Here is a 12,506-nt window from a genome sequence, read left to right as displayed (position 1 = left end):
CATCAAGGTTTCATGTCAGTGGATACACAAAATGAGATTAGAACAGACTTCGTATCTTGTGAACATTCTGCGTCTTGTTATGGAACATGATAAACTTACGGACAGTTTAACCTTTTCAAACTAAAATAAGATAAGAGTAGAACTGCAAATCTGAAGGTTTAAAGGGATTCTACCATTAAAAAACTTTTTTTTCTAGGTAACACGTCGGAATAGCCTTTAGAAAGGCTATTCGTCTCCTACCTTTGGAAGTGATCTCCGCCACACCGTTCGTTCGAAGTACCGGTTTGTACCAGTATGCTAATTAGTTCTCTCACAGCGATGGGGGCGTCCCCATTGCTGCTCGAAAACCGACTCCCGCGCCGCCTCTGTCTTCTTCTGCATCCTCCCCTTCCTTCTTCGGCTTGACGTCGGACGCCTGCGCAGTACGCTCTGTTCAGCGAACTTGCGGTGTCGGCACTATGGCCGTGGGAATGCGCAGTACGTTTGGCAAAGTTCACCGAACAGAGCGTACTGCGCAGGCGTCCGACGTCCCGCCGAAGAAGGAAGGGGAGGATGCAGAAGAAGACAGAGGCGACGCGGGAGTCGGTTTTTGAGCAGCAATGGGGACGCCCCCATCGCTGTGAGAGAACTAATTAGCATACTGGTACAAACCGGTACTTCGAACGAACGGTGCAGCGGAGAGCACTTCCAAAGGTAGGAGACGAATAGCCTTTCTAAAGGCTATTCCGACATGTTACCTAGAAAAAAAAAGTTTTTTAATGGCAAACTGCAAGCTACATGAGAGACAACTTGTTATATAATCAAGAGTACGAGAACGAAATGGAACATGAAGACCAAGATGGCAGAAAACGAATCTCTCACTCTTTACACAGATATTTTTTCCCTAACACAAGGCTATCATGGCTCTGGCCGCTAAAATCACTTGCCGCAATACAGTGCACAAGTCATTGGGGAGGAGTCAGCGGCCGAAAACAGAACCGCCATGTATTTCTATTACCACTTACAACAAGAAAGTGACGCGAGTTATAATAAACACGTCAGGCTGCGGCGACACCGCCCTGCACCGACCATGTCCGAATGATGTCTCACAACTGGTCTGGGGCAAATATATATACATATGGCAGTCAGAAGCTATATACATCTATAGAAATAATATATACGCTCACACACATATATATATATACCGCCCCTCCCTATACATGAGTCCCCCTGCGAACTTCCGGTTGGCACATGCGCAATGGAAGGGCGGCAAGAAGACTTCCTGTTCCTTAGTGAATTAACCAGGGCTGGGTATGTACTTCAGGGTATGGTCCTCGGGTTACGACGAGCCTGCTGCAGAACCTCATTTTCTGAATGCTATACAGTGTATAGCATTCGGCAAATGAAGGCTGATTGTGTAGCAGGCTCGTCCTTGCTACGAGCAGGTAAGTATGCTGTTACCAGTTGACTTTTTCTCATTGAAATGAATAGACCAGCGTTGATTGGCCAGTTGCCAGTGATTTGGCCAATCAACGCTGGTTCTGCCAGAGGCTCGTCTGAGGAGGCGGAGTCTAACATCGGACTATTCATTCCAATGAGAAAAACTCTTGCCTGCCCGTAGCAAGGACGTGCCTGCTGCAGAATCAGTGTTCATTTGCCGAATGCTATACATTTATATAGCATTCGGCAAATGAATATATATACTGTATAGCATTCAGCAAATGAGGTTCTGCAGCAGGCTCGTCGTAACCACGAAACAGTATGCCTATACCCCTGCTAGACATGGCAAACTCTCAAAACCGGAAAGAGATCTTCGACCGGAAATAGGAAGGGCGGGACTTAATCCTTTGTTATTGTTGTCAAAGGGGGACTCATGTATAGACTCCCCTCTGGCTGCTCCTGTACTGAGGGGAATAGATTGGGGCTTTCTGGGGCAGCTCCTGTAATCTCTCCATTCTAGTCACCTCAGTACTGAACAGTCTACATTGCAGTTGGTTCCAGCAGCTTCTCCCTCCAGCAACTCCAATCTAGAGCGGCCACTAGTGAGGAGACTGGAGCCGAGTTATAGGGGGAGGAGCGACTCTAATGTCTGGTCATGTGATTATGTGACTCCTCCTCCTCCTCTTTACCTCACGGCCTCCATTCCCTGCAGCTTCCCCTTCCTGTGTAACTCGGCAACGTCCTAATTAGCTCCGCCCACACCAGAGTCTGATCACATGATCATGACGTCATCAGAGGTCCTTTAGCTCACTAGGATTATTATTAACCCCTTTACCCCCGGACAGTTCTGGACCATAAAGGCCTTGTGCGCATGTGCAGGTAATGCCTCCTCTGCAGCCCCTCAGTATCACACGGCTCAGGCTCTGACCCCCGGCCCAGCACATGGATCAGGTATATTCTAGTGTATGGGGAGGGGGAGCAGCTCCAGAGACCCCCAATACAGAGCACAGAGCTCCATAGACTGTGTACAGCTACCTGTATATACACTATATATATAACTACCTGTATATACACTATATATATAACTACCTGTATATACACTATATATATATAACTACCTGTATATACACTATATATATAACTACCTGTATATACACTATATATATATAACTACCTGTATATACACTATATATATATAACTACCTGTATATACACTATATATATAACTACCTGTATATACACTATATATATATAACTACCTGTATATACACTATATATATAACTACCTGTATATACACTATATATATAAAGCTACCTGTATATACACTATATATATAACTACCTGTATATACACTATATATATAACTACCTGTATATACACTATATATATAACTACCTGTATATACACTATATATATATAACTACCTGTATATACACTATATATATATAACTACCTGTATATACACTATATATATAACTACCTGTATATACACTATATATATAACTACCTGTATATACACTATATATATAACTACCTGTATATACACTATATATATAACTACCTGTATATACACTATATATATAACTACCTGTATATACACTATATATATAACTACCTGTATATACACTATATATATAACTACCTGTATATACACTATATATATAACTACCTGTATATACACTATATATATAACTACCTGTATATACACTATATATATATAAAGCTACCTGTATATACACTATATATATAACTACCTGTATATACACTATATATAACTACCTGTATATACACTATATATATATAACTACCTGTATATGCACTATATATATAACTACCTGTATATACACTATATATATAACTACCTGTATATACACTATATATATATATATATATATATATATATATATATATATATAAAGCAACCTGTATATACACTATATATATAACTACCTGTATATACACTATATATATAAAGCTACCTGTATATACACTATATATATAACTACCTGTATATACACTATATATATATATATATATATATAAAGCAACCTGTATATACACTATATATATAACTACCTGTATATACACTATATATATAAAGCTACCTGTATATACACTATATATATAACTACCTGTATATACACTATATATTTTATATATATATATATATATATATATATATATATATATATAAAGCAACCTGTATATACACTATATATATAACTACCTGTATATACACTATATATATAACTACCTGTATATACACTATATATATAAAGCTACCTGTATATACACTATATATATATTATATATATATAACTACCTGTATATACACTATATATATAAAGCTACCTGTATATACACTATATATATAACTACCTGTATATACACTATATATATAAAGCTACCTGTATATACACTATATATATAAAGCTACCTGTATATACACTATATATATAAAGCTACCTGTATATACACTTTATATATATATAACTACCTGTATATACACTATATATATATAAAGCTACCTGTATATACACTATATACACTGCCTGGCCAAAAAAAAAGTCGCCAGTGTTAATATTTAGTTGGGCCACCATGAGCAGGAATAACAGCACGCCTCCGTCTCGGCATGGAGTCTATAATGTTCTGTAGTGTAGACTCAGGGATTTTGATCCAATTTTCGAGTATCAGGGAGCCCAGGTTACGCAGATTTGCTGGGGGTGGTGAGTGACAGCGCAGGTTCCTTTCCAGCACGTTCCAGTATTTCGTGTGCTTCTCGTCGCACCCGGACACGACCATCACTCTGGAACAATGTGAAATGTGATTCATCTGACCACATGACCTTTCTCCGCTGCTCCAGGGTCCAATCCTTGTGGTCTCTTGCAAATGACAGGCGCCGATGTCTGTTGGTCTCTGTCACCAATGGCTTTCATGTGGCGACACAACTGTTGAGACCCATTCCTTTGAGTTCTTGTCGCGTTGTTCGCTCCGAAATGTGTTGCTCCGTCGAGTTGAACATCTGTGTGAGCTGAAAGGTGTATTTTCCGGTGGTCATTCTTCACCAGTCACTTTAGGGACCTACGACCTCGAGTTTCGAGTGTAGTCTTACGCCCACACTTTCCACGGTTGGAGAGGGGTTCTCCACCATCTCGCCATGCTCGTATGATGCGCTGAACAGTTCTCTGTCCGATACCAGTTACTTCGGCCATCTCCTTGGTCGATTTGTTGGCCTGATGCAATCCAATGACTTGCCCCTTCTTGAAGGCACTAACATCTCTTCCTCTGGTAGCTCTTCCGTTGGCAGACATCGCTTCACACCGTTAATTATGATCTGCACTTGACAGGCTACAGCTCAATGATATATATTCAAGAATATATGCAAATTCCTGACATGAACAGTTCATCATTATATCAGGGGTGGAACCGTACCTTGATGCACAACGCGGCTTTTTTTGGGCCAGGCAGTGTATATATATATATATATATATATATATATATATATATATATATATATATGGAGAGAGCTACCAGAGACCCCAAGACAGAGCACAGAGCTCCACAGACTGTATACAGCTACCGATATATACACTATACAGTATATATACAGCTACCGGTACATACACTATATATATACCCGTATCCACCTATAACGGATTTGGATGAAATTCGGCACACAGATAGAGTGTAATCTTGATTAAAATATAGGCTACTTTCTATCCCGGTAAATGACATGACTTCACAATTGTTATGAATTTTTGTTCACATACTATGTTACACTGCTTTTATCTCTACTTCTGACAAAGCCAGGGCAGTTATCTCTCTGTGTAAACACTCACTAACCCTCAGTGTGCATGTATTTGCATATTATCTGATCTGCTCCAGGCACTGCTGAAAAACTGACATGGGCAAACACCTTAAATCCAAATTGGCAGTTTGCCAATTTTCAACATTCCTGGAAAAAGAAAATCTAATTTGTTGCAAACAACAAGAACTATGAAGCAGCCAGAAGTCACAGAGGTCTCCTCAATCGGAGCTGACGGGGATCATCAGCGCCAACAACACATGCATTATATGGTGTCCCACCAAGCTGGACCCGACGCGCGTTTCGGCACGCAAGAGGAGCCTTCATCCGGGGGGTGGAGATTAAACCCGTATGCCGGATATAAATATGTCCCCATTCATGTATATTATCCAATCGAAACCCTCTACAATGACCCAGCCTATTCCTGGAAGCGCCGTAATTGGTGGAAAGTACATCTACATACCCGTACCCATCCATACCCACCGCTACAGCTTCCGTACCCACTGTATACAGCTACTGGTGCATATACTATATATAGCTACAAGATGTTCATGGACTAACCATCACTAGTAGTGGAAAAAAGGAACTCAGCGCCATATTGTCAATTGTCGTCACTCCATACTGTATATATGTCCTGTACCAGCCTAGCATTATCTCCTCGGTGTAGGACGCTCGTTCTACATTACAGGTTAGTGGAGGAGAAGAGCCTGATACTGTGCAGAGAGGAGGAATGTGCCAGGTATCTTCACATACTAGAGCCTGAACCGGAAGCCCCCCTTATACTCCCTACTAATCCTATTTATTCCATGGGATTCCGTGTAGTGATTACATTGTCTCATCTTCTCTCCATTCAGGTTCCTACAATATAGAATCCTCTCAGTATCTTCTATATAAGAGAATATTCCTGATTGATCCATCAAAGATGGAAAGAGACAGGAACAAGATGGCGGAAATTCTATTAAATCTCACCCTAGAGATCATCTACCAGCTTACTGGAGAGGTGAGAGATTCTGATGATGTCATCATGACATCATTCTTATCTATAGTAATAACAGATGATAGGACTGGAGAGGTGATGGACTCTGGACATGTATGTAGTGAGATTTATTAATGTGTCTCCCCCTAACCAGGATTACACAGTAGTGAAGAAGACCTCTAGTGGGCGCTGTCAGGCTCCTGTGTATGAAGGATATGGAGGACTTCTGAGCTCAGTCCCAGGGCCTCCACCTAACCCCCTAATAAAGGAAGAGATCAATGGACAGAAGATCCTAGAAGTCACCAACAAGATGCTGGAGCTGCTGACTGGAGAGGTGACAGTGCTGGGAATGCTGGGACATTATACAGTAACTGGAGGGGTCGGGGTGATGACTGTATCATTGTGTTGTCAGGTTCCTATAAGGTGTCAGGATGTCGCTGTCTATTTCTCCATGGAGGAGTGGGAGTATTTAGAAGGACACAAGGATCTGTACAAGGAGGTGATGATGGAGGACCAGCAGCCCCTCACATCAGCAGGTAATAGACATGACTATATACACATGGACTTCCATTATTTGTATGTACAGAATGAATTCAGTCCCTGTCTGTGTTACCTACAGGTAGATCCAGTAAGAGGACAACACTGGAGAGATGTCCCAGTCCTCTTCTTCCACAGGATGATGATCAGGTAGATGGAGATATTCCCTATGATGTGTAGACGGGCTGTGAAGTCCTTGTGGTCAGTCTTGTTGTATCCAGCAGTATTATATGGTTATATACATGGGCGGTGTCATTGAGCCGCCATCTAATATGTTTATCCGGCTTCTCACAGACCTGCAGCTACTGTCAGGACATCTTTCATCTTCATGCGGATTAATGATCTAGAACATTCTCTGTGACTTCCCCATTTGTCCGGTGACTTTTACATTATTTGTTTCACAGATTTTCCATCAGGATAAAGATCTGAGCGACATTAATGCTATATCTATGAGAATAAAGGAAGAGCCCTATGTGAGTGGTGATGAGGAGTGTGAGGAGGACATTCCTACAGGGACCCGCCCAGGTGAGGAGTCGCCACTATATAAAGCACAGAAGGGTCACTGATTCTATTCAGACATTGTTTAGACTATTTGTTGTTCCCCGATTCAGGTAAAATACTAATAATACCTGAATATAAATGTGATACCGCTATAGGGGGTAATAAATGTAGTATAGAATAGAACGGACAGCAGGAATATGGACTTGACATCGATGTGAACGAGGGAAATTTCTTCCACACCGGCTGTCAGTCCTCGTGAAGGGAAAGAATTTACCAGAATTAGGGCCCGTGCACACAAAGTTAACGCGAGCGCATTTTAGCATAATACATGTGTATAGAATACATGTGTAAAAATAACACTCCCATTGACTTCAATGAAATTTTTTACACGTATATTATGCTAAAATGCGCACACGTTAACTCTGTGTACACAGGCCCTAATATAGCAGATTATTTCAGGTGGTGGAAAAATAATCCTCCTGCTTGATCTTCAGGCAGATTCCACCTCAGAGCTCTATGGAAATAAATGGGAGGTGGAAAATCTCACCTGGCCAATAAGGAATCTGATGGAGATTCGGGGGCTGATTTGGTAAACCAGAAAAATTGGGGCAGCAGATCCACGGTGAGTTCAGGCTGGGAAATCTAGCAGATGTGGTTTGAATTGTATTGTGTGTATGGGGTGTAATACAGTAAGATTTTTGGCATCCTACAGTATTATTCCACATAAGTGGCCATATTTAAGCAGCCATGGATTGTGTTCACCTCTACAGTGACCTAGAGCAGTGGTGGCGTCTCCTGCCCCGCTTCATTACTATTCACTATCACTGACCTCTGTCTCAGCACAGTGAATACTAATGAAGTAGGCCGCGCTGCCGTTGTTTGCTGCCTGTGCCACTGAGTTCAATTCTTCACACGGTCTGAAGCGTCTCAGGCAGCGGCAGCTTAGTGGGGAATATACTTATAAGGTTATGTTATTGAAAAATGGTAACATCAGTTTTCTTCTTGTCAGATGACTGTACCAGGAGCTCAGAGGGACATCAGATATCTACAGATTATAAAGCAGAGGATTATGGTATCACACAAGATCCATATAAAGAACATGTCATTACCCCAGATATACCCTCAGCCCTTCAGAAGAAACAATTTTCTTTTAATTTATCACAGTCTGTTAGGCAAAATAAAATAAGCACAGAAGAAAAGCCATATTCATGCCCTGAATGTGGGAAATGTTTTATGGGTAAATCAAATCTTGTTAAACATCAGAGAATTCACACAGGGGAGAAGCCATATTCATGCCCAGAATGTGGAAAATGTTTTACTCTCAAATCAAATCTTGTTCAACATCAAAAGATTCACACAGGGGAGAAGCCATTTTCATGCACAGAATGTGGAAAATGTTTTACTCATAAATCACATCTTGTTGAACATAAAAGAACTCACAAAGGGGAGAAGCCATATTCGTGTCCGGAATGTGGAAAATGTTTTACTCAGAAATACACTCTTGTTAGACATCAGATAATTCACAAAGGGGAGAAGCCATTTTCATGCTCAGAATGTGGGAAATGTTTTACTTACAAATCACATCTTGTTCAACATCAGAGAATTCACACAGGAGAGAAGCCTTATTTATGTCCAGAATGTGGAAAATGTTTTTCTGTTAAATCAACTCTTGTTGAACATCAAAAAACTCACACAGGAGAGAAGCCATTTTCATGCCCAGAATGTGGGAAATGTTTTACTCTCAAGTCAAATCTTGTTGAACATCAAAGAACTCACACTGGGGAGAAGTTATATTCATGTCTAGAATGTGGGAAATGTTTTACTCAGAAATCAACTCTTTTTAGACATCAGAGAATTCACACGGGGGAGAAACCTTATCAATGCCCAGAATGTGGGAAATGTTTTACTCAGAAATTACATCTTGTTGAACATCAGAGAATTCACACAGGAGAGAAGCCATATTCATGCCCAGAATGTGGGAAATGTTTTATTTCTAAATCAGAACTTGTTAAACATCAGAGAATTTATTCATAATTGCCGAACCTGTTTTGTATCTCTTGCAGTTGTAAATGTGAAAGGGGATTCCTAAGATTGTAGAGATTTCAGTAGTAGTCTAAGAAAGATTGAGCTATTGCATCAGGGTGGACAGGGACTCCTCAGTGTAGTTTTTGCTGGTAGGAACAAAGTGGGCGCCCATGTGTTGAGAAACTTTTCAATAGAGCTTCCCCACTTGTTAGTGAACTCACAATGGATCCTTTTTGTGCATATTTGGTATCTAAACGTCCTTTCACTTTGCAACTGGCTCCAGTTGGTCCACCAATGTTTGTGAATCACTGTTGGGTTTATGGGAGGATTCCGGTGCTTGTATTTGAGTAAGACGTCGGTTTGTTAAATTATAACCCCAGCTGACACTCTTTAGTGCTTTCTATTGTAGCGGGAGAGGGGTCGTGTCATGTTCGTGATGGTGAAAAAAGTCTGTGATGGTTTGTGAAATCGCTGTTTTACATGCTGGGTGTTTTAAAGTTTGGTATTAAAGAGTCCAGCCCCACTCACCTCTAGACTGATCAGGGATCAGCAAGGAAAGGTGGCTGATAGTTTGGTGAGACCACTCGGTAGGATCTATCTGGTTTGGGAGATTCAAATTAGGGATTGTGAATAATTTTTCATGGATTGGTATTTTTAGAAGCAAGTATCTACCCCGTGCATTAGAGCGCTGGGAAATGACTGTGGCTTGGAGGTCTTTATATAAGTCAACACTAACTCCCTTTGATTCATCATCAGGGTTGGAGTTATGGAACCAGCGAGAGAAATATCTCTTTATTGTTGTGTGCATTTGGCCCATCTTAAAGTAGGTTTCCTGCAGCAGTAGGATGTCAACCCTTATCTTGTGCATGTTGTAGAGTACCTGGGTTCTGATCTGCGGCACGCTGCAGCTTCTGATGTTTAGGGAGAACAACTGAAGTCTGGCCGTTTTTTTTCTGGAAAGCAATACCTGTAAAACACAAGGAGAGAAAAAGGAATAGCAGAGGAGAAAGAGGGGAGGAAAGGAAGAGGGCGGAGAGGAGGGGAAGGTTAGGTAGTCAAGGCATTCAATGGTGCCTCTTTAACCATGAGACCCAACCCAGGGGAATGGTAAAAACAAAAGTGTTCCACACCAAACTAGTTATCAAGAAAAAATTTAAAAAAATCCTGATGACTGGCGTTCTCAGACAGAAACTTTGCTTATCGGTTACGTACTTGAACTCTATCATTTTGTGAAGTTACACTGTGGCTTCTTATCATACATGGAGTCTGATATGTTGTAATAAAATACACAAGGTAAAGAAATCATTTGGAGCACCGTCCATCCTTTTATTATTATTATTATTATTATTATTTATTTCTATAGCACCATTAATTCCATGGTGCTTTACATTTGGGGGTTACATACAATGCACAAAATATACAGGTAGATATAATACTAGCAATGACTGACTGGCACAGTGGGGTAGAGGGCCCTGCCTGCGAGGGCTTACAGTCTATGAGGGAAGGGGGTAGAGACAGAAGGAGAGGGGGAGACTGTACAGATGGCAGTGAGGTGATAGCGTTATTGGAGGTTGTAGGCCTTCCTGAATAGGTGAGTCTTCAGGGCCTTCTTGAAGCCTGTGATTGTGGGGGTCAGTCTTATGTGTCGTGGTAAGGAGTTCCAGAGTATGGGGATGCACGGGAAAAATCTTGGAGACGTTTGTGTGAGGAGTGGATGAGAGCAGAGTAAGAGATCGCTGCAGGATCTGAAGTTACATGTGGGCAGGTAGCGGGAGATTACCGTAGTTCAGAGATATATGGAGGGGACAGGTTGTGGATGGCTTTGTATGTTAGGGGGCGTTCACACTACCGTCTGTGTCCGACAGGTAGTGTCCGCTCCTAGTGTGCCAGTGCCAGATTTTGAGCGGACACTACCTGTCGGACACAGACGGTAGTGTGAACGCCCTCTTAGCGTTAGTAGCTTGAACTCAATTCGCTGGGCTATAGGTAGCCAGTGGAGGGACTGGCAGAGGGGAGCAGCCGATGAAGATCGGGGGGTGAGGTGGATTAAGCAAGCAGCACAGTTTAAGGTGGACTGGAGGGGGGCGAGGGTGTTAGCTGGGAGTCTATGGAGAAGGGTGTTGCAGTAGTCTAGGTGGGAGATTATGAGGGCCTGGATGAGCATCTTGGTAGTTTCCTGGGTGAGGAAGGGGCGGATTCGGTGGATGTTCTTGAGCTGGAGGCGACAGGAGGTGTTGAGGGTTTGAATATGTGGTTTGAAGGATAGGTCAGAGTCCAGGGTTACCCCAAGGCATCGGGCCTGTGGGACAAGGGTAAGTGGGGTTCCATTAACTTTGATAGATGGGTCAGGTGGAGGAGCCATACAGGATGGGCTGAAGATGATAACCTCTGTTTTCTCCATGTTGAGTTTGAGAAAGCGGGAGGAGAGGAAGGAGGCTACGGCCGCTAAACAATCTGGAACTCTGGCCAGCAGGGAGGTAATATCTGGTCCAGAGATGTAGATTTGGGTGTCATCGGCGTAGTAGTGGTACTGAAAACCATGAGATTCTATGAGTTGGCCCAGGCCAAGGGTGTAGATGGAGAACAGGAGGGGTCCTAGGACGGAGCCCTGGGGGACACCTACAGAGAGAGGGTGAGGTGAGGAGGTGGTGTGCGAGTGGGAGACGCTGAATGTGCAGTCGTGAGGTATGAGGAGATCCAGGAAGTTTCCTAAGTTTCTCATCTATCCCAGCAGCCATCCCCCACTGCTCTGATACTTATCACCTATCCTGACCTCGCCATTATCAGAACAGGGCTCCTGCATTTATACTACTGCTCCAGTAATCTCTATGAGAAGGCTGATAGGAAGTAGAGTTCAGCCTTCCATTATCTCTGGCAGTCCCAAAGAGACACACTATATATACAGTGCCTTGCGAAAGTATTCGGCCTCCTTGAGCTTTTCAACCTTTTGTCACATTTCAGGCTTCAAACATAAAGATATAAAATTTTAATTTTGGGCGGAAAATCAACAACAACACGTGGGACACAATTGTGAAGTGGAACGAAATTTATTGGATATTTTAAACTTTTTTAACAACTAAAAAACTGAAAAGTGGGGCGTGCAAAATTATTCGGCCCCTTTACTTTCAGTGCAGCAAACTCACTCAGTTCAGTGAGGATCTATGAATGATCCGATGTCCTAAATGACTGATGATGAGAAATAGAATCCACCTGTGTATAACCAAGTCTCTGTATAAATGCAC

General features: G+C 42.0%; 2 protein-coding genes and 1 pseudogene across 2 annotated transcripts in view; 2 read left to right on the top strand and 1 right to left on the bottom strand.

Moving 5' to 3' along the window:
• LOC142189797 (uncharacterized) overlaps window positions 1–12,506 on the top strand; it is a 373,599-nt pseudogene that overhangs the window by 54,055 nt on the left and 307,038 nt on the right.
• Window positions 1–12,506, bottom strand: part of LOC142189984 (uncharacterized) — a 373,254-nt gene that overhangs the window by 145,665 nt on the left and 215,083 nt on the right. The gene's annotated exons all lie outside the window — the stretch shown is intronic.
• LOC142216605 (uncharacterized) lies at window positions 6,314–10,357 on the top strand. Its single transcript, XM_075284575.1, has 5 exons — window positions 6,314–6,535; window positions 6,614–6,737; window positions 6,821–6,888; window positions 7,143–7,259; window positions 8,269–10,357. The coding sequence occupies exons 1-5, from the start codon at window positions 6,314–6,316 to the stop codon at window positions 9,271–9,273; spliced, it is 1,536 nt and encodes a 511-aa protein (XP_075140676.1). The 3' UTR covers window positions 9,274–10,357.

The sequence above is a fragment of the Leptodactylus fuscus genome, chromosome 1 (assembly GCF_031893055.1).
Source record: "Leptodactylus fuscus isolate aLepFus1 chromosome 1, aLepFus1.hap2, whole genome shotgun sequence".
NCBI classification, from domain to species: Eukaryota; Metazoa; Chordata; class Amphibia; order Anura; family Leptodactylidae; genus Leptodactylus; species Leptodactylus fuscus.
This window is presented reverse-complemented; position numbering and strand designations above follow the sequence as displayed.